Here is a 21905-nt window from a genome sequence, read left to right as displayed (position 1 = left end):
GGTGAGTGCTATGGAAGCGCTGGCTGTTGTCATGATTCCCTATGGCCACCACGCCAGCGCCTCTCTGCTTCCCTTCACCCCAGCCTGGCTAAAAGCCCCCTGTTCCGGGGACTCCTGAACATGGTGGATCCACCTTCAGGTCCCCAACACACAGCTCCTTGGGAGAGGGACTTGGAGAAGATCACAGCTGTCAGTTACAGCACAATCAAGGACCTGATGACCCTACGTAAGTTACACACCCAGCCCAACATGAAGTGTGCAGACTTTATTAGCTCTGAGACACTCACTCCATTGTCCCCTAGGGTCCCAAAGGTCCTCACAGAACCATCAGGGGCAGAGTGGCTGGGGGCTGGAGTTCTGTCCCTGATGTGTCCACTACAGAGGACACTTTCATCTCCAGCTGCTTCACAAGCTCTCGGCGGGAGGTCTTGACCAACCTTGGGGGCTGGCTGGGTGGTGGGGGAGAGTTCTGAGCTGGGAGGTGATCGTACTTGGCACAGAGCAAGGCTCTCACACAGTAGATCAGGAAGGTCTCTGTTCTTCACTGAGCCCTCTGTCCCATAAGCTACCTCTACACCTGAGGCTCACCCCCCCTCCACCAGGCCTGCTGTCTAAATAGAGACCTGCGGGAGGTTGGGAGAAGTCCTGAGCCTCTTGGCCCAAGCCATCTTGGGTCACCTGGATTGGCAGTTTGTAGCTACTCTAGGTAAATGGTTTTCAGTTTACAGGCTGTCTGCCTCCCCCAAATCCTTAACTGTCGTCTCACCTGCCTTCAGTTCCTTCCTGGTGTCTATTATCTTGGGGTACAGTGGCTCTAGCTCCTCACAAATCCAGGATCTGAGCCATGTCTCTGGAACTCCAGCTATTTGGGGACAGAGCTGAGGTGTTCAGGGAGCGAGGGAAAGTGAGGACCACAGACAAGTCCCTGTACCTCCAGGGGATGCAGAGGCGAGGCCAAGGGTGACGGGAGCCCCTCAGGCTGCTTCTGTTCTGAGGACGGTGTTGTAGTTTTGTCCATTTCTGTGGCTGGGGCCAGCATCCTGGAGGAGGAGTTCCCGAGCTTCGGCCTCCATTCGTCCAGGTCACCATAACTGGGGGCCTGGGAGGGGCAAGAAAGAGGGAGGCATGCAGTACGGGGAGCCTCCCCAGGCCACCCCGACTTCAGCGATGGGAAGTGGCAGGAGCTGTGTGCTGCTGCCCTTGCCCCAGATGTGGCGTCCCTGGTCACAATCTGGGCTCTGTCACCGCCTGTCCAGGCTGCCTGTCATGACTCAGACCATAAAGGAGGACAGCAAAAGTCATAGCTGCTCTCGGACCACAAAGGCCGTGGGCTGGATGCCCACTGAGACCAAGTTAAGGGTGGGGGAAGACATGCAGCTGCCTCCAGGCAAGCCCCTGGGGATCTCCTCAGCTGCTTACCTGTGCAGGGGGCAGATCGCCCTGGGGTAGTAGTCTAGTTCCTGGACTCTGAGTTGCTGAGGTTGAAGGAGACAAGGCCAGGTCATTGGAGGCAGGGGCTCCCAGAATGTAGCCAGTGTGGTCCTGGGGCGGGGGCTGCTGAAGGAGCTGCAGGATGCGGCTGAGGTCTGAGGACATGCGTGATTCCAGCCTGTCAGGCAGAAACCCACAGTCGGAGTCAGGGTCAGGGCTGGGGCTGGCAAAAGCAGTTTAGGTCCTGAGGGCAGCTCTCGATTTTGCAGCCTGCATGCTGTCCCTGCTATTTCCCTGCTGTAATCCACAGCCCCTGCCCAAATTCCCCTTAGCACACCCCTGACTCTGATAATAACAGTGATCAGGCACGGTGCATACATCATTTAGTCCTCATAATGAAGTTTTTTTTGGCAGGGGGGTGGGTAACCAAATTACTTTATTTGACGGAATGGTACTATGGAAAGAACTTAAGTAGATGTTTTGGTGCACCTTAGGAAAGGTGAAGGTAACCCAAACATGCATGCACTGCCTTGGTGACCAGGGACGTCATCCCCGTGGCTACAAGAAGCCAGCCTAAGGCTTAGCTCTCCTTAACACTGTTTCCCAGAGGGTGCCTGTCAAAGAGACACTCTGGCCTCATAATGAAGCTTGACGTGGGTATTCTGGTTATCCCCATTTCACAAAAGGGAAAACTGAGGCTCAGAGTGGTTAAGTAACTTGTCCACAGTATTGCTGGTAAGTTGCAGAGCCAGAATTGGAACCCAGGACTATAGTGCCCCCAAGCCCTCACTCTGCCACCACAGCCGTACCATCCACAGGCCACACCCCCTTTCCAAGGGCCTGTGGAATTTGTTTCTGCATGAGGTTATGCCCATCTCCCCAGAAGTCCTCCTTGGCATGCTCCAGGGTTTGCTGGGACAAGCCATCCAAGGAATTGCACTTAGCGACAGGGATGGGGAGGTCTGCAGCTAAATGGGGCTGGCCATTCTCAAACCCATGGGGCACCCAGCGATGTCCCTGAGGCACCAGGAGGGGGCACCCGTGCCTAGCCTGCCACTGGGCCTGCCCTCTGTGGCTGCCCCCACCCGTGGCCCACAGGTCACTCACCTGTTCATCTGGGCCTGGAGCTGCTCTAGCCTGGAGCCTAGCTCCCGAGGCCAGCAGTCTGGGTCTCCCTGAGGGTTTGGGGGGCTCTGACTTGGCCTGGGGGGCACTTGCTGCAGCAACTCAGGCCAGCGGCCAGATGCATCTGAGATGCTCAGGGAAGGGGCTGCACCTGCACGGGGCAAGGGAAACTTGAGCTTCGGTTCATCCGGTTCCACAGGCCTGACCTTCTTGAGCAGAGCCCGGGCCCCTCCCCCTACCTGCCATGGAAGCACAGGGTGGGAGGAGTGGATCTCCTTACCTGGGCGCCCTGAAGTACGAGGTCCTACCCCCATAGAGGTCTGGCTTCTGGGACCCAGAAGGCTGTAGCCCTGGGAGGGGGCCTGGGGCCCCAGCCTGGCGGGGGTGGGTGGCTGGCTGGCTGGGAACGTCCAGCCCTGGCCTCACTATCCAGGGAGCTGCCGCCCAGCAGGGCCCTTGGTGCCTTGATGTGGAGCCCCAGGGGCTGGCCAGTATCTACCCCTGAGGGCAGCCCTCACTCAGGCTCTGAGGACACAGGGGGAGGAACGGTACAAGGGCCTCCGACACTGAGCCTAGGGAGGGAGCCCCTCTCCACTCACTGAGGGGACTGGGGAGGCCTCTCCCAGGGGAGGCAGATTGGGGAGGACCTGAGAAGGGGCAGGAGGCTGGGCAGGGGCTTCGGGCTGGGGAGGGGCAGACACTGGTGGGGGCTGGCTTTGCTCACCTGACTGGTTGTCACTGAGGAAGAAGCCTTGGTGGTCCTGGCTGCCTGGGGCCTGTTGGGGTGATGACTGGAGACCCTCGCCTGCCTTGTGGAGAAAGAGAGCATCAAGTAACAGGGACCAAAGCCAGGACAGGGCCTCTTTGCCCTCCCCTCCCCCTCCCCCCGTGGCCCTGTGGCCACTAGGTGAGAAAGTGGTGACAGGTGGCTGGGCTCCCTGACTGTGCTCCCGGCAGCTCCTCTCCTGTGTGTGTGGGTGGGAGATGAACAGGGGCTTGGAGACGTGCAGACCCCCACAGAGTCCTGCGAGAGGCCGCCTTGAGCAGCAAGGTTGGGGTCGTGGGAGACAGGGGGACTGTTCTCCTCCCTTTTTCCCCAAGGCCCTGGTGTCCCCGCCTTCAGCGTGGGCCAATGGGGCGATTTCCTCTGAGGAGACGGGGTCTGGAAGTCCCAGTCCGTTCAGGGGGTGCCCTCAGCAGTGCCCCTGGCAGCCCACCTTCCTGGCACCATGAGATTTGAGGGTATCCAGGGGCTGCAGATATCCCAGGCCATGGGGATCGCATCCCTCTTGCCCTGGAGTCCAGCCACTGAGCACTTGGGCCACCTGATGGCTCCTGGCTGCTGGACCTCCCCCAAGGCAGGGTCTTTGCAAGATGTCCCCTAGGTGGGAAGGGGGCAGACCGGGGAAGGGGAGGACAGCAGAGGGCAGAGGGTGCGGAGGGCTGTCCAGAGCATGTAAACCTGCCTCAGCACCACCTCCAGAAGCTGGGTGTGGGGCTGGGCCAGCAGGACCCCTCCTCCTGACACCGGGGATGGGGGGCTCAGCATCGGGGCCTCAGCTGCTGCTGCCCCTGCCGGGTGTGCCTGCCCCCGCCTTCCCACTAGCTGGTTCCAGACCTGCTCCTCCATACAGACCCTTCCGGGCACTTCCACTCCATACTGGCTGCCCCACGCCTTGGCAACCCTGAGCTCCACAAATATTTGGTCTCCCTGCACACCCTTGAGACTTCCTTGGTTATTTAACTATGCAGCTCTTTCTTTTTCCTGAGTTATTATAATCTCCTCCGCTGAGTGATAAACTTGAGAGGAGAGACTGCTCTATTACTGTTTATACCCCTGGGACCTGGCACCGTGAGTTCTTGGATGGCAGACACCGCTGCCCCCGCCCCGCACCCGCCCCTTGCAGCTTGGTAGGATGTGGTGGGAAAAGCCCGGGCTATGGAGATGCACAAACTTGAGTCCCATTTTGGCTGCGCCATTGACTATACGGCTTACTGTATGGCTGTGTGGCTTTGGTCATTTGTCCGCTATGACCCTTAGTTTCCTCATCCGGAAAATGGGGATAATAACACCACCACACTTGCGAGAAGACTAAATGAGATCATGTAAAAGGAGCCCAGCGCTTACCACATAGTTGGTGCTCGATAACTGGTAGCTACCTTCATATTTAGCATTATGTTGGCCATGGTAGGCACAGAAGAAATTATGGTAAAGGATGCAGGAGGGGGTTGAAAGGAAGGCAAGTGGCCGGATGGGTCCCTTTAGGCCAGGCAGGCCAAGCTCTCAGCCGGCTGACTGGCCATTGCCCATTACCAGCTGGCCGAGGGCCACCCCCCACCCAGCCTATCCAGCCCGGACTCACATCCCGCAGGTTGAAGGTGACTTCCAGCTTACTCCAGAAGCTGTCTGCGAAGGCGGGGTACATGTCCAGCACCTCCAGCAGGTCTGCCCGCTGGATCTTGTGCAGGTCACAGTAGGTCAGGGCCCGTACGTCTGCACTGGACTTGCCCGGCCGGGCATGGAGGCTAACGGGCTCCCCAAAGATGTCATTCTTTCCTGCCAGCCAGAGGGGCGGGGTCTTTCTAGGGCCTGGCTCCAAGCTCTCTTCTGAGGAGCCTCCCTGAGGACCTCTTAACCATGACCTCACCCCACTTCAGGGATTCTTCTGGGCTGGGGCCTGGGAACAAGGTTGGATGTGCTGGCTGAGGGGTGCTGCAGAGACCCCTCCCACCCCAGCATGTGGGGCCCCTTGCTATCTCCAGGCCCCTTGGGACCATCCTCTATTAGACTCCCCCCTCCTGTTTCCCACTTTCTTTGGAACTGCCCCTACCACCCCCATCCAGGGGACAGTGGGCAGTAGGGACCCTAGAGGCTCCCTGCTTAATCTCTTCTTCTCCGGGTTGCCGCGGTGCTGCAGAGTGGACGGGACCCAGCGTCAGGAGTACCCAGCTCCCCAGTGGAGGGCCTGAGGCTTCCCTCTCTTCGTGTTCCCGCTCCCTTTGTGGGGCCAAGTGACCAGCATGGCCCCAGCAGAGGAAGCCTGGGAAAGTCACTTCCTCTCTCTGGACCCCAGTGTCCTCATCTCTAAAATGGGTATAACCATATCTGCCTTGTCAACCCCCATGGGCTGCCCAGAGAAGCAGATGTGATGCTTGAGGAAGTGGCTTGAATAGCAAGACGCACCAGACAGGTGGATGCAAGGCCCGGGGAGGGACAGATGTCACAGGGTAGACACGGGCTGGATACAGGGGCACGTGGTGAGGGTATCGGGCCCTCCTGGCGCCAGATACTGTGCTAGCCACAGCATGTCAACATGAATAAGATGCTGTCCCATGCACAAGGAGCCCCCCAAATCCCAGAGAGACAGATTACAGAATGATCTCTAGAGCCTTAGAACAGGGAAGAGCCAAGAGCAATGGGGCTATGGGGGAGGGAGAAGCTCGTTCCACCAGGAGTGGTTGGGAGCAGGGAAGAGGGGGGCTTACAGAGCAAGTGAAGTGGGGGGGGCTGTGTTGTGAGACTCTAGGAGGACTGGAAAAAGGCAATGGGGTGGAGGAAGCAGCATGTGGTCCGTGTGGCACAGTCAGGGCTGGGGGCAGAAAGCCCAGGGTCAGGGTGCCAGGGACCATGATTACTTGGATGGCCACTCCCCACAGCAAAGTCCAGCCCCCCAGCCTGGCCATACCACACAAGAGGTGCTAATTGCTTGCACAATGATGGACAGAGGCCAAGACGTGTGCCCCAAGAGAACCAGATAAAAGGTCATTTACAGAGGAAGGGACCCTCCAGGGTCACATATGAAACCCAAGAAGCTGGAAATCTGGGCAACATTATAAAGTGATGGTTTTCCAGTAGATGAAGGATTATGACCTAATGTCCATTTCCACTCAGGACAAAAATGAGAGGAGTTCATGTCTCTAAATAAAACTTAAATTGGACTGGCTTCTTAATTATTAATAATAATTATTGTCTCTCCCACACGGACGGTACTTCTAAGCTTGGCTGAGACTGAGGGAAGGGCTCATAGAGGAGCCCGTGCTTGAGCTCAGCGTTGAAGGATGACTGGGGTCCGCCAGGCAGGGGTGCAAGATAGGTGCTCTGAGCAGAGTGGCAGCACGTGCAAAGGCACAGAGGTGTGACAGATGGGCAGGTTTACAGAACTAACTAGTTTGTATGGCTGGAATGTGAACTACTGGGGGGAGGCTGGCAGGACTTAAGGTGGCCAGAATGGGGAGGGCTGTGCATGCCATGCACAGGGGCTTACATTTGTTCCATGGGTCATGGGACCCATGGAAGGATTTTGAGCAGAAGAGGAGTATGCCAGATGTGAATTTCAGGTCACCGGCAGAAGGTGGAAGATGGAGTATGGCAGGAGACCAGATTCAGGGCCATGGGAAAGGAGCTCCTGACACCTGCCCAGGAAGGACACAATGAGGGGTGGACCCAGGCAGGGACAAGTAGACAGGTATGGGACAGAGCGAGATTAATGAGGGGAACAGACAGGGCTCCGTGGCTGCCTGGATGGTGGCGGTGGGGCAGAAAGGAGGAGGGTGCTTCTTTGGTTGACTCCCAGGTCTCTGGCCCAGGCAACGGAAGGTTCACAGTGATGGGGATGCCGACGGAGCTGCCTTTGAGGGCAGATGATTTCAGACTGAGATATGCTGTGTGGTCTGCCTATGGAATATAAGGGTGGCCATGCCCAAGAACACATGGGGTAGTCCAGTCTAAGGAGAGACTGGGGCCGGGACACAGTTCTGGGGGTCCTTGTGGCATAGGTGAGGCTGAGATCACAGGATCAAGGAGCTGGCCCAGGTGAGGATGTAATGGGAGAAGAGAGTGAGCAGCACACTTGGTGAACACCAGCCGAGGGCAGGCCAGAGGGAGAGGACTGGGTGGAGGGGCTGGAGTAGAGCCCAGCCATGGCGAGCAGGGGAGGGTGAGTGACGGCCTGGGCAGGGACTTGGGGTGGGCTGAAGTCAGCGGGAAGGCAAGGAAGATGAGCTCTCAGACAGCTGCGGTGACCTGCCCAACGTAAGTGGCAGGGGCTGTGTGTGCCCCAAATCTGTCCCCTGTCCAATGCTCGCATCCTTCCTCTGAAGTGTCCAGCTGTCCCTGCAGCTGCACCGAGACTGGGGACCCCCCCTCCATCCGAGGCAAACCCTCGTCCTCTCACCCTGAGCTTCCCAAGGGTGGGAGAAGGTCAGAAGCTGCCTGGACTTCCGAGTCAGCCCCGTAGCCCTGGAATCCCTGCTTGTCCACCCACCAGACGTCTCTGAGCATCAACTTCCCTATCAGGAAAATGGGGCCTGTGGCAGAGGTTAGTTTTAAGGCTTGAGTGAGCTGGGTGTAAAGCTCCCCCGTGGCACACGCTCTGCACATGGCAGGTCAGCAGAAGGGGCCACCGTCATCATTGGGAATGGCCTGGTCCAGGCAGGGCACCCCACACGCCGGCCTAGCCCTCCCCGCCAGACGCACCGAGGATGGCCACCACTACGTCGTCGCGCAGGATCTCGATGGAGCCGCGGGAAATGAAGTAGAGCGTGGAGAGCACGTCGCCGAGGTGCACCAGAGTGTCCCCGGGCGGCGCGTGCGTCGTCTTGAACTTGACGGCGAGCGCGCGCAGGCAGCCCTTGCTGGCGCCGTGGAAGGCCGGGCAGTGCTGCAGCAGCGCGCGGTGCAGGTGCAGGCAGATGTCGGCCTGCAGGCACTCGGGGAAGCCCTTCAGCACCTGCGAGAAGGGCGGTCGCGTCCAGCGGGGCGCGGCCGGGGTGGGGGTGGGGCTGGGGGAACGGGTGGGGAGGGCTCTGGGGACGCCCTGCGCCCGCGGGACTTTGGCCTCCCTCGGGGAGTTAGCCAGAGCTGGGACTTGGGCTAGGTCGCCCGCCCCGCCCCAGGCAGAGCGGCGGGGGCTCACCGCGTTCATGTCGATGCCGTTGGTGTAGGACCAGGCGTGCTGGAAGTACTCCTCAAGGCGCTGCCGCAGCGGGTTGGGGATCTGGTGGAAGCGGATGAACTCCTTGACTCGCAGCATCTGCGTGTGGTAGCGCGCCGTGCCCGAGTACAGGCGCTGGATGATGGCCGACACGTTGCCGAAGATGCTGGCGTACATGAGGGCTGGGGCGGGGAGCGGGGGATATGGGCCGGGGGCGGGGTGCGGGGTGAGCTCCTGAGCATCCCCGCCAGGCCACAACACCTCGGGGCCTGCTCCAGGACCCCCTCCCTCTCCCTGGGATCCCCCAGTCAGGGACCCCTCTGTCCAGGGCAAAGTCACAAGTGCCCAGGACGGCGCCAGGGCACATGGGGGACAAAGGCCCCTGGGCTTCCTGCCCTCCTCCCTCTGCCCTCCCTCCTGGCAGCTTCCTGGGCCCAGAGGCCAAACTCCTGAGAAGATGAAACCAGGGCAATGAATTTTTTTTTTTTGGGGGGCAATGAATTTTTAAAATTCAGATATGTTTTCTCTTTCAAGTTGTAAAAATATAATAAAGGGAAAACTCTTGGTCTCTTGTTTTCACCCATTTTCCCCTTGTTTTTGTTTTTCTGGGCTTTAACATCTCTAAATACTTCATGGGCGTGGACCTGTGCTAAGAAGGGCCCTGGACTTAGTTTAATGCTCTGCTGTCACCGTCTTGAAATTCTTAATAATTTTGTTTTAACAGAGGGCTCCACATTTTCATTCTGCCCCAGGCCCTGAAAATGATGTAGTTTGTCCTGATCCCTGGTATATAGCGAGGGCTACATGGGTGTTAAATTCTGTGTATAGTTGGTGTACACATATGCAAACGTTCATTGTGCTGCCAACTTAGGATCTGCCTATCATACACCCTCTGTTATATCTCATTACAAAACTGAAACTGGGATTCTATGAGTAAGGCCCGGGACACTCACAGCCGATGAGCATGACGCAGATGGAGAAGACCTTTTCAGAGTTGGTGTTGGGTGAGACGTTGCCGAAGCCCACGCTGGTGAGGCTGCTGAAGGTGAAGTACAGGGCCGTGACATACTTGTCCTGCACCGAGGGGCCTGAGGCTGGGTCGCTGCCATTGTAGCGCTTGCCGAGCTGCGCTCCCAGGCTGTCCAGCCAGCCGATCTTGGGTTCCAGGTAGGGCCGCTCCACGTTGCCGATGGCGTACCAGATGCAGGCCAGCCAGTGTGCGATGAGTGCAAAGGTGCACATGAGCAGGAAGAGCACTGCTGCCCCGTACTCAGAGTAGCGGTCCAGCTTGCGAGCCACACGCACCAGCCGTAGCAGCCGAGCCGTCTTCAGCAGCCCGATCAGGGTTGTGGTCTGGAGAGGTAGGGAGGGGGCGGGGACACGGAGTTGGGGGTCAGCCCTTGAAAGGCTGTGCTTAAGACCACGTTTATTCACTTGCGAATGTGGTCACATAGTCATTCAACAAACACTTATGGAGAGCCTGCTTTGGGCCAGGCTCTTGGCAGTGGGGCACAGTGCAGGGCCTTAGGAGCTCTCAGTGTAGAGTTCAAAATAGCCATGTGTTTGCTCGCACAAAAGTCTACGGGGAGCACAGAGGAAGGGGAGGTCAAGTCTGCAGCGGCAGGGCAGGGAAGGCTTCCTAGAGGAGGTGGCACAGGAGCTGAGTCTTGAGAGAGGAGGCTGGGTCTCCAGGCAGACAGGAGGGAGAGGTAAAGGGCACTCCAGGCACAGGGAGCAGCATGAGCAAAGGCATGGAGGTGTGAGAGGGCACAGTCCACGTGGAAAACCAAGGGTGATGCTGCAGCTGGGAGCACAGAGTAGAAGATGGTGGAGGAGTGAGGAGTGAGCCTGGAAGGTGGGCAGGGGCTGCTGCTGTGACCGCAGGGCCCACAAAGAGCTCGGCTTTTATTCCAAGCCACTGGGGAGCCACTGAAAGTTCTGAAGACTGGGTCAGATAAGGGACAGGGTCAGACAAGTGATCTGAAACTTGCTCTGGCCTCTGCGTGCAGGGGCTGAGGCTGGCAGGTATGGGGCTGGGGCAGAGGTGGGTAAGAAGGCCACTTAGTGTGCAGGCAGGGGCAGTGTGGGTGGAAAGTGGGAGGGCGGACTTGGGGATAGATTTGCTGGGAGTGGGTGGTCATGGGAGCAGGTAGTCACGATGGACACCCCATGCTGGACGGGCTGGGTGACTGCAAGAGGCAGAGCCGATTTCAGCGGAAAGCTGATCCCGAGAAGGTGGGTCAAAAGGACATAGTGGGACTGGAAGCTACGGAAAGAGCATGAAAATGCCCTCACATCAGCTATGAGAAGCAGGGTGGGCATAGTGGAGGGGCTGGGGCTTAGGAGGGGGTCAGGCTGCATGGAGGGACAGCCTGTGGATTCCTTTTCTAACGCCAGGGTAAGAGTGGTTTAGAAGTCAGCACGAGGGGCTGGGGCACAGGAGTGCCCATCCCAGAAGAGGCAGGATTCTGGAGCACAGGGAGGGCACTCAGGCCTGGGGTGCTCAGCCGCTCCTTCTCCAGGGCTGGGAGATGACAGATGTCTGAGGCCCCCCCTTTCCACCACCACTTGCTTTGGCAAAGGTGCCCAACGCCAGGTACTCTCTGCACCCAGGGCTGGGGCACAGGGGATGGCCACAGCGGCCGGCCTGAACGGGGTTTGCTCACCTCATCAGAGCCAGTACGGAAGATGAGCAGGTCGAAGGGGATGGCGGCCACCATGTCGATGAGGAACCAGCCCTTGAAGTAGTGGACGGCAATGCGGCGGGGGTGGCTGACCACCTCGTCGTTGGCGTTGACGTAGGTGGTGCGGAAGTTGATGACGATGTCCACGACGAACATGATGTCCACGATGAGGTCCACCGTGGTGAGCGGGCTGCAGGTGTAGCCACAGTCCGCGCGCTGAGGCTTGTCCTGGTCGCCGAGCAGGAAGGCGGCCGAGTAGGGCGTGAAGATGGCCGTGTAGATGACCAGCAGCAGGATAAGCCAGTCCCACACGGCCTTGAAGGGGCTGTAGTGCAGGAGGGTCCCGCGGTGGATGCGCGGTGCCTGCAGCTGGTACTCCGGCAGCACGTCCGCACCCAGGGACAGCACCTGGGGGTGGGGACCGTGGGGCAGTCAGCAGGGTGGCCGCCGCTGGTGAGACGGGTCTGGGAGGGGTGCAGATGCAGGGCTGAGGCCTAGGAAGGGAGATATGGGAGAGGGTGGGCGATCGGGGCTGTGTCGGGGAGAGGGGACGACACGAAGATGGGGTGTGCATGTATAACAGGGCAAGTTCTTAAGGGGACAGGTGTGCAGGAAGTGCAGAGAGGAGGGGGGTTCCATATGAGGGGTGCAGCTCTGTCCCACAGTGACCCCAGGTTTGAAGCTCACAAACTCCCTCCCAAACAGGCCAGCCTGGAACGGGTGGAGACGGGGCTGGGGGAGGGGAGAAGGGAGGGCCAGGCTCAGGCAGATTGAGAGGGTGGTGGGGCGGGGGGCGGGGCATCAGTCCTCTCTGGTGGGTTTGGGAAGTTTCCAGTGGTCAGGTTCCCGATGGGAACAAGTCACCCCCAAAATACCCTCTGCATTCCTGAGGGCCCTGTGGAGCCTGGACCAGTGAGGGCCCTCCCTGGGGCCAACCCTCAGAGCCTCCGTGGAAAGAACCAAATTTGGGGGTGAGTAGCTAATCTGAGCCCTCGACAGGTGCTGTGTGCCGGAAGCCTTGACTCCTTCACACGTCCGAGGGGGTTTTGATCATTACATTCAGCTGAACGCCCTTCTGCTCTGACCCTCTGACCCCCGCCTCCGAGCCTATGGCCAACACAGGATCCCCAGGGCCCAGTCCAACATACCCAAGCTCTGCCCAGCTGCCCAACACAACAAACAGCTGGGGCAGCAGGAAGGCAAGCGTTTTGAAGCCAGACCTCCCAGGTTGATCCCAGGTCGGACATTGCTGTGTGTCTGTCTTGGGGCAAGTTTTTTAACCTCTGTGAGCCTCTGTTCCCTCACTGGCAGAAGGGGATGACAAAGGACAACAAACTCCATGGGGCTGTTGTGAGTAAATGAGCTGGTACGTCTCAATGGCACATGTCGCTCTACACGATAATTCCTCCTCCCCACTCAACCCATGTCAGACACTGCCCCGACAAGGATGGGGCCTGAGGGGTGTCTCACGGACCACGCCCCACCCCCTGCCCAGCACTACCAGATAGGGCCCTGCCGGTGGTCCTGGTTTAAGAAAATCTACCATGTAAGGTTCTGACCTTGCAAACCAGGTCCATTAGCAGATGGGATCACAGTAAGGAAGATCCACCCAAGGGCTGGTTCCAACCAGACGGTCCCCCATCTGCCATCCAAGGCCCTGGGAGGGGCCACAGTGTCCCCACCCTGTGGTGACCTCCAGCTCAGCCTTGGCCTCGGCTCCTGTTTTGCCTCCCCAGGATGTTTCCTCTAACCCTGCACAGACTCAAACCATCTTTTCCAATGTTCTCCCTGCTCCTTGTAAACACCCTGACCACACAGCTGTCCCCCACTGACTTAGAGCTGCAGATCCCTTGTGCCGCACGTCCGCCTCATATGCCACGCACTTGGTCCACACGGGGGCTCAACTAAAAGGGGCCAAACGAGCACTGAAAGCCTGGCTGTCATGGCCACCTCCGCCCCTGGCTGCTCAAGACCAGCCAGGATGAAACTGCAGAGCACGGGGAGTGGGAGGGAGGCAGTCAGACTTTGGGGGGGGTGGGGTCCGAGGAAGTGTACATCCTCAGGACTTCCAGACAGGGGTGCCATCTCCCCCACCACAGACCTCCATAGTCTCCCATCGCCTCTGAGGCCAGCACGAGGCCCTTCTCAGTGGGCTCTCAAGACGTAGGAACTCAGGTGTGGGATCACAGCCCTCTAGGCCCTTTGAGTTCGGGTTGAGGCTGGTGTGACTTCCATGCTCTGGGCCATGCCAGCCTGAGCTCTGTCAGGCTCCTCCCCACCTTAGGGCCCACAGGCAGTGGGTTAGTAAAGCCAAGAGGGGCTGGGGCAGGGGGAAGGGCGGCAGGACAGGTTGGGTGCAGGCAGGGACCACAGCCCCAGCCAGCTCTGTCGGGCTTCACGGGCAACTCTCCAGTCCAACAGCCCCCATGGCCCCTACCACCAACCTGAGGGCCCCAGGGTGTGCAGCTAGGTGGGCTTCCCAGGTCATTGGGCCACATTGCCTGACCTCCAAGCGCCCAGCCCTCAACCTGGGGTCCTTTCCCAGGGTTCCTGTGCTTGGTGAGGGGCTGGGTCACAAGGAGTTTCTACTCCATCTGCTCCGGCACAGACAGTGCTTCAGGTGAAAAGGGGTAGGGAGGCAAAAGAGCTGCTCCCATCCGCTTATGAAGCAAAGTCCCAGGGGAAGCTGGAGTAGGCGCCTACCTCGCCCTGCAGCCCCTTGCCCATCTCTGGCCTAGGCAGCCCTCAGTGCTTCGTGGGGCCAGCACACTCAATGTCAGATGAGTCCTCAGAGACGGTGCGGTCCAACTCATTCCTCCAGATGGGAGCCCCGGGGCCCAGTAAGGGCATAAGGCCTCTTGCCCAAGGTCATAGAGTGGGCTGGTGGCAGGGAACCTGAACCTTGGGCACGGCCCTCTGCATTTCCCCCTGGATGGTCAGCTGGGGACTGGGGCATCAGGCCCCAGGAGGAGGGACACGGGGGTCAGCTGGAACAGAGGACCCAGGGGGGTTCGCCTTGGCCTGGCCAAGGTGGGGTGGTGGGGAGGGAGGCATTTCGGGCCTGATCCCCAGGGACCTGAAGATGCCAGGGCCACCTCTCCTCTGCCTGGATTGCAGAAGGATCCTGCCATGGGGGGGCTGGCTGTCGCCTCAAAGGCAAGGGGCAGAGGCAGGGCTGGGGCTTCCCCATCCACTTCAGTATGGCCCTGACACCTCTTCTCTCTGCTTCTCCGGGACTGGCAGAGCCTTGGGTGGGCCTCCATGGTGACCTGCGGGTTCCCCCCTCCCAGCTACTCCAGGCCTAGGATGTGGCACTAGTCACAGGCTCTGCTGACCCCATCCTCCCCTGGTTCTGGGAGCTGAGCATCAGGGTGGTGGCCGTGGGGTTGGTCTTTAGGTCTAAAGAATCAGACTCCAGCAGGACAAGAGGCCTGGAGCTCAGACCAGACAGTAGGGGGCTGGGCAGGCCGGCTCCCTCTGCTAGCCCAGCCCCGGAGGAGTCCAGTCCATGGCCTGAGGAGGGACCCTCAAGGCGCAGCAGAGCCCCGTCCACCCTGCCCTGCAGGCCGCACCTGGGTGACCTTCTCGGTGACGTTCTGGGTCCGCTCTACCACCTTGTGGGGTGCGATGATCTCAATCTCCGTGGTGGAGCCCGGGCGGTGCTTCTCCAGGTTGAATTCCACAAAGTTGAGTGTGAACTGCGGGATCTGGCTGATGGTCCTGTACTTGACCCTGCCCGGGCCAGGTCCCTGTGCACCCGGCCTGCCATGAGAGCCCTCTGAAACCAGGGCTGGGGTCAGAGCAGCCAGGGCTGGGGGACCCACTGCTCTACCTGGTGCTCCCCGCCCCTCCCCGGCCACCTGCTCCCTGCCTCACCGGAGCCCAGGAAGCTCTGGGACAGCAGGCGCTGGGACAGGCTGCGGCTCCCTCGCTTGGCCAGGAGCTGGGCCAGGTCCTCAAAGTTGAGGATGAACATAATGACGGCCCCATCCTCATTCTTCACGGGCACCACATCCACGAGGCAGCGGAAGCTGGAGGCTGCAAACACCGTGGGGAGGGGGTGTCACTGGAGGGGTCCTCTCCTGCAGGAACCTGGCCTGGGGAAGCTAGGGAGTGATCTGGGTTAAGGTCAAGTTAAGAGCAGCCGTGGGGGGTGAGGAGGCCTGCAGAGTCACCAGAGCTATTGGGCAGAGGGTTGGTGACACTGCCCAGCAGGTGCCCCACCCACAGGGCAGAGGTGGAGAGAGCAGCTAAGCTTCTCATTAGAAAATAATGTAGCATCGGGCCCAAGTCCACACTCAGCCCTCAGCTCAGGGCTTAACCTTGAGGTTCGCTTCTGCTGTAATTAAAGCCGAGCAGATGGGGGTGGATTAAGTGGGGAGGTGAGGTCAGGTGTTCTACCCCCATGTAGCTCTGGCTGGCCCTGGGTTCAGCTCCCATATTCCCGTCTCACAAAGATGTCCTGCTCCCCTGATGCTGGAAGGAACTCACTGTTGAGAACATACTGAGTGCTGGGCACTGAGCCAGTTGGCACATGAGGCCGCAAGCTCCGTGGTGGCACCCAGTGGATCCCTGGAGGGCCCACACGGACCCCTGTTCTGCTGAGCCTGGGGTTCTGAGAAACTGACTTGCTGGGGCTGGCTGGGGCCCTGGAGCAGGGAGCCCTGGGCTCTCAGTACATAACAGTTTGGAGAGGGGAGGGGACTTGTCTGGAGCGAGGACACTGGAATGAAGGCCAGGCTACTGCTCCAGGCCTGGAAGGGGCCCATGGTCTCAAGGCAGAGGTGCTGGTGCTGGGACTGGGGGTGGAGGCGGGGCAGGCAGGGCAGTGGCCTGGGGTCTGGAGAGGGAGAGGGAGATAGATGGCAGGGTGGGGGCAGGATGGGCCCTCCAGCTACTCTCCCTGCTCTCTCAGGAAGCCCAGACCCAGCCATTGACCCCACTCTTCCTCTTTCTCTGCTCCAGGGTCTCACTCCCCCTCCCATAGGTGAGTGGAACAAAACAAGCTAAAACTTCCCTGTACCCCAGAGTCCAGTCTGTGGGCTGGCTGGATGCCCCGTGAGCCCCCCTCCATGGTACCCGGTCATCCCATGTCCCTCAGTTCAAAGTGTTGGTGGGTGTCAGGCCCAAGGGTCAGGATGGATGCTAAGGGCAGGGGCCTCAGGTAAAATGACTATCAGAAGGCAGGTTTGTGTCTGTCTCATTTGCCAGCTGCCAGGACCTGTTCCAGGTCCTGTTAACTGAGTGAATGGAAGAACGTGTGTAAATGTGAGTGGGTGGGAGGCTAGCTCACAGGATTATTACTACTTTGGGTTTCACCAGAATCACGCTTCCCCCAGCTGCCCTCTGGTGTGCTTCCTCTCACCATTACTGCTGAGGGGCAGCCAAGCTTCCCCCATCCTCCCTCTCACGTTCCTCCCTGGGAGCAGGAATCTCCAGGATCAGATTCCCGGACTCCCAGGCACCAGGCGTCAGGCAGCCATCTGCCAGCTGCTGCATTGGGCCCCACGGGAGACATCCACCCCGAGGAGAGGCTACCCGCTCGCCTCTGTGACCCACTCCTGGGCTCGCAGTGCTGTAGGCCTGCCTCCCAGGCCAGAGCCTGGTGCTCTTGTCAGCCCGGGGCATGGCGAGGCTTGGGTACTGGGACCCACCCAGGAAGCCTCCTTGGCCAGTGACCTGAGACACCGCCCCCAAGGCCAGACTATCTCCTCACTCTCTCTGGCACTGCAGAAATCTGGCCTGGGAGCAGGCGGGGAGAGGGCAGACCTGGGCAGAGGGCAGGGCCTCCAGGTTCTATGCTGCTAGGGGTTGCCAAGGCCCAGTCTGTACCCACTGATGCTGTCTTTGGAAAACTGAGGCTGGGAATGGACCAAAGACCAGCCCATCAGAGCAGTGAGGGCTGGAAGGGGGCCGTGCGTGACACCCTATGCCTGACCTTCACGCTTGCTGCCTGTGGGGTGGTGGAGACAGGAGGCTATCAGGATTTGGAAGAGTTCAGAGCATTCTTTTCCTGATCCCTAAGCTGTCCTTGCTCATGAGCACCTGTGTCCGGGTGACCGGAAGGGGGTGAGTGTGGTCACCCTAGGTTGTGCCCAGGAGTGGCAGTGTTTCTGTGCCCTTGCCCGCTCCCTGGACGGGGGGCCACAGGCTGTGCTCATTCTCCCTTCCAGGGGCTCCTCCCGGTCACCTCTCTGACCAAGGGCAGCAGGCGCATCTGCCCCCTGGGACACCTCACTGCTCTCCGCTCTGCTGTGTCTTGGATGTGTCCCTTCCTTCAATTTCTTATAGTCCCCGCCCCTCCCCTATGAGCCTCCCTGTTGTCTATTGCCCCCATCTCTTCACACACCCCCGTCCAGCATGTGGTGAGCCCTCAGGGAGGAGCTGGTGCCACAAAAGCTGCCACTCAGAGGGCGGCTCCACACCGCCTCCCGACTTGGTCTTTCTGACATTCATGGGTGGGTGTAAAGAAAACACTGGGACCTCAGACCTCAGCCCTTGCCCTACCCTCCTGATCTGGAGCTGAGGACTAGAGGATCCCCAGGCTTGCGGATTAAGGGACTCTCTGGTTTGGGGTCATCAGAGAAGAGGATCTGGCCAAGGCAGGCAGGGATGGGCCCCTCTGACAGGCCCCCAGGAGGGGCGTGGGCCGGGGGGGAGATCTGAGTGCCCTCCATCCCTCCCTGCAGACTTTCGTTCGTTCTAGTCTTATGGCCATCCCCATGCCTTCCAGCTGTTAAGTTCTTACTTGTCCCAGTAAAGGCAGATGGCGGCAGAGCCAGTTTCTCAGGGGTCTCTGAGCCCTGTCTCATGGGGTAATTTTTGTCAAATGCCCTGGCCTCTTTGAGCCCAACTTTACACAGCTGCACAATGTGGAGATATGTGGACACAGACCTTCTACTTTGACTTGGAGAACTGTCAGTGGATTACCCCTTTAGAGGAAAAGAGGATTATAAATCAGCTAGAATTCTGTCCAGGACCCCTTCCCTTCTCACCTCCCTGGAGTCAGAGGGGGGAAAGAGGGGGGGAGAAGAGGTATCGTGAGGAGGGAAGAAATCATCATTAGGATGCCCTCCAGCAGGACTATAAAATGTATGTGACTATGATAAAAAACAATCATGCAGTCAGAGTGGACCATAAGGTGAACATAAGTTATCTGAGCATTACATCCTTCCCTTAGGGGAATGCAAGCCAGGAGGTTCCCCTTTCTGGGTTTCAGGCCAATTTGGGGCAGGTCCAGGTGGTCAAAGTCTTGGACTATAGGACAGGGAAGGGCTTAGGATGGGGGTGGGAGTAGACTGGGATTTATGGGGCACCAGGCATGTGGGTAATTTTTCATTTTCACCCAGGGACAACCTCCAAGACTAGGTCTCTAGGGCCCCTTCTGATTGCTAGAGGACCCCAGCAGGGTTCTGAAGACCGGAGTCCTGATCTGAGGGTCAAGGCTTGGCCTTGACCTCTACCCCCTGCCCAGGCACATGCAGGGTGCTGAGGAGACCCTAAGAGCTCTGATTTGACATCACTAGGAGTCTGTGGTCAGTCCTCACCCCTCTGGGGCCCAGGTAGAGCTCTGGGGTCAAGGGGAGGGACAGAGAAGGACTTGTTGTCCGCTATCATTTCCTGCTGTCCCACCCTGTTCCCCTGGGACCCTTCTCACTCCTTTGACTGTCACCTCCTCTCTGTAGTGATGTGAGGAGGTGAGGTCACAGCTTTTAAAAATATTCTAACTTCATTAACCCTGTGAGCGCTGCCAAGCTAAGCCAGGTTCTTCCTAGTCCCCTAATCACTACCCCATTCACATGGGTGGCAGCAGCAGGGGACAGCCAGAGGTACAGCCAGGACCTGCCCAGGAAGCACCCGGAAGCCCTTAAACACACATACACATGCTCAGGTTCACACTTACACTCATGCTCCACACACACACACGAGGCCCCTGCTACCCGGCTGTCAGCACCCCTCAGCCCCAGTGCCTGCCCTTTACCTGCACTCCAGTGGTCCTCATTCCTTCTTCCCCAGGGAAGGCCCTCTTCTGAGGCTTCCTTCCCCCAGAGTCCTGCCTCCAAACACAGAGGCTGTTGGGTTCCTTTCTCCCCTCTTGGGATTATTCAGACCAGATATCTCTGAGGGAAAAATCCAGAGATTTGGGGTCCAGTCCCAGTTTGGACCCAAGCAGTAGAATCTTGGCCAAGTCCCTTCTTTTTCTTGGGCCTTGGTTTCTTCATCCATGAAAGGAAGGGATTTATCTAAGCCAGTGGCTCCTAAACTTGGCAAAACACCCAAACTGCCAGGGAGATTTTTACAAATACACCTGCTTTGTCCTCCCTCCACACCTCTGAGTCAGCCTCTCTCTAGGGAAGGTGTGTTTTGGAAAACAAGCTCCAGGTAATTCTGATTCAGAACCAGGCTGGTGGGGCCATTGATCCAGGTGATTTCAAAGGGACTTTCAGGATCCTAATTCCCACTCCTCTCTTCCCTCCCCTCACGGATCCAGTGAAGCACTGGGGGGAGCGTCTTAGAGGGCTTCATGATTTTTCATCCTCAGCCCCTGACCTATGCTTTTGTTCTGTTTGCAGTAAGCTTGGGCTGGCAATAACATCCCAAACAGGATGAGCCTCCAGGTCATGGCAAACTCCAGACCCTATCTCCCCAGGGAGCTAGGGCTTGGTGAGCCAGACCCAGCACTCTTTTCAAGCCAGCTGCCCCTTGCCTTGCCTCGCCACAGAGGCCTTGAGGGGGTGACTCCTCCCCTAATCCCCAGAGCAGATGGAGATGAGTAAAGGTTAATTTCCATCCCAGCTGCCTGACAGCTGGGGCTGACAGTGACAGAGTGGACAGCCAGGAGACCAGGGACATGGGGGAGGGATGGTGGTGTGGGAGGCCCTGCATGGGGCCAGGATCAGTTGGTGGCTCAGTCTGGTCCCTGGCCTCTGAAAGGGACCTCAGAAGGCATTTCATCCAGTGTCCATCACTTCACCCTACAGATGAGGAAACAGAGGCCCAGAGAAGAGACAAGATTTATCCAGACCCTTTGGTCCTCTGGGTCAGTGCCCTTCCCATGGTCACTCTGCCTGGACAAGAGAGGGGCCAAGCCTGCCTTGCAGAACCTGTGGCCTGAGGGCACCTCACCATCCTTGCGGTAGTAGAGGATGTCCACCTTGCACTCCTCAGCCCCCAGCAGGGCCTGCGCCAGGCGGGACATGGCACTGCGTGGGGTGTTGGGGCCTGTGAGGAAGTCGCAGGTGCACGGTCTCTGCATCACTTCCACTCGGGAGTAGCCGAAGAGTTCACAGAAGCCATCGTTGCAGTAAATGATGGCGCAGTTCTCCATCTGAGCATTGGCGATCAGGAACTTACGACCTGGGGTGGGAGGTGGGAAGCCCATGGCAACCAGGATCAAGCAGCAGAGAGGGAAAGATCATAGGGACTCTTGGGAGCAGTCAGGGGGGATCTGGATGGGGGAGCAGAGCGGTGATCAGAATGGGGGTGGGGGGAGGTCAGGTCTGGGGAGGGTGGGAAGACCAAGGAGGCCAGAGCCATGGGGGAAGGTCAGGGGACTCCTGGGAGTAATGAGGGGGTGGTCAGGAGGGGGAAGCAGGAGAGTGATTAGAGGAGTGAGGGAAGGGGAGTCAGGGCTGGGGATTGTGGGAAGACCAGGGCAGGAATGAATGGGGTCGTGAAGAGGGAGGGAGGCCCAAGGCTTCCTGGAGGCAGGGAAAGGGGTGTGACCAGACCGGGGCCAGGCCTGGGTGAGCTCCTGGAAAGACCAGAGTGGCTAGGGTTAGGAGGTGAAAAGGAGGGTGAAAAGGAAACCTCTGAAGGAATTTGGGGGGGTGGGGGGCGGTTCAAGAGGGAATTGGTACAGTGATAGAAGGGGAGGTCAGGGCTTGGAAGGGGAAAAAAACAGCTCAGGGGTGGAGGGGAGCACTGCGCTTTGCCCACCGTGCTGTAGAAGAGAGGGCAGCATTGGAGGTAAGCGGGGGCTCCCTGGGGGAGAAGGTGTTTCGGGGACACTAAAGAGAAGGGTTTTGCGTTCAGCCTCAGGTACCCCCCCACCCTGCTCTATCTGAAGTTAGTAAAGGGTTCCGGCCACTCCGGCCACCGAACCAGGGCTCCAGATCGTGCCCCCACCCGACGCACACACTCACTCTGGCCCTCGAACTTGCGGATGATGGTGTCCAGGTAAGTGTTTTGGGGCGCGACGTGGCCCCTGCGGACCGGCATCTTTCGGCTGCGGCCTCTGCCTGGAGCCACCAGCGCCCCGGCTCCCTGCGTCTCCGTCTGCCCTCTGGCTCCGCAGCGTCCGGCTCCGGGCGGGCGCCGCCCCCGGGGAGGGCCGCGGGGCTTCGTGCCCCGCCCGCCCGCCTGCGTCTACCCTCTGCTGCTCTCCCCGGCCCTCCCCGGCCGGCCGCTCGCCGCGCCTCCTCCCCTCCGCGGCCGCCCGGGAGCTGTCCGCGACGCGGTGCTGAAAGAAGCCGTGCGGCGGCGGCTGGGCGGGGGCAACTTCTCCGGGACTCAACGGGGCAGGGGCGGGGCCCTGACTCCTAGGGGGCGGAGCTGGGCGGGAGTCCCGCTCCAGGACTTCTTGGAGGAGCTTCTGCTCTGTCCCAATGACCTGTGGTCTCGGCCCCTCTCAGACCCGCTCCCGGTACCAGAGGGCAGTCTAGACGTTGCCAGGCGGTCTCTCTCAGGCCATGGGGGGTCGGGGGGTGGTGGCGCAGAAGGGGGTGTTAGA

General features: G+C 59.2%; 1 protein-coding gene across 3 annotated transcripts; it reads right to left on the bottom strand.

Moving 5' to 3' along the window:
* Positions 1-302: 302 nt before the first annotated feature.
* On the bottom strand, positions 303-21412 carry KCNH6 (potassium voltage-gated channel subfamily H member 6). Of its 3 annotated transcripts, none has more exons than XM_060133522.1 (14): positions 21319-21412; positions 20300-20530; positions 15050-15211; positions 14746-14951; positions 11156-11581; positions 9443-9842; positions 8472-8671; positions 8033-8285; positions 4920-5113; positions 3268-3365; positions 2837-2931; positions 2539-2707; positions 1420-1609; positions 303-1099 (listed from the first exon to the last, which is right to left on the bottom strand). In XM_060133522.1, the coding sequence occupies exons 1-14, from the start codon at positions 21392-21394 to the stop codon at positions 863-865; spliced, it is 2937 nt and encodes a 978-aa protein (XP_059989505.1). In that variant the 5' UTR covers positions 21395-21412; the 3' UTR covers positions 303-862. The 3 variants fall into 3 exon arrangements, with proteins under 3 accessions (XP_059989505.1, XP_059989507.1, XP_059989506.1); XM_060133524.1 differs by lacking the exon at positions 2837-2931 and having other exon boundaries at positions 3281-3365; positions 9443-9528; positions 9688-9842; XM_060133523.1 differs by lacking the exon at positions 2837-2931 and having other exon boundaries at positions 3281-3365.
* Positions 21413-21905: the final 493 nt, after the last annotated feature.

This window comes from Lagenorhynchus albirostris, chromosome 20 (assembly GCF_949774975.1).
Source record: "Lagenorhynchus albirostris chromosome 20, mLagAlb1.1, whole genome shotgun sequence".
NCBI classification, from domain to species: Eukaryota; Metazoa; Chordata; class Mammalia; order Artiodactyla; family Delphinidae; genus Lagenorhynchus; species Lagenorhynchus albirostris.
The sequence above is the reverse complement of the archived record's forward strand: the minus strand, read 5'-3'. Positions and strand labels throughout refer to the sequence as shown.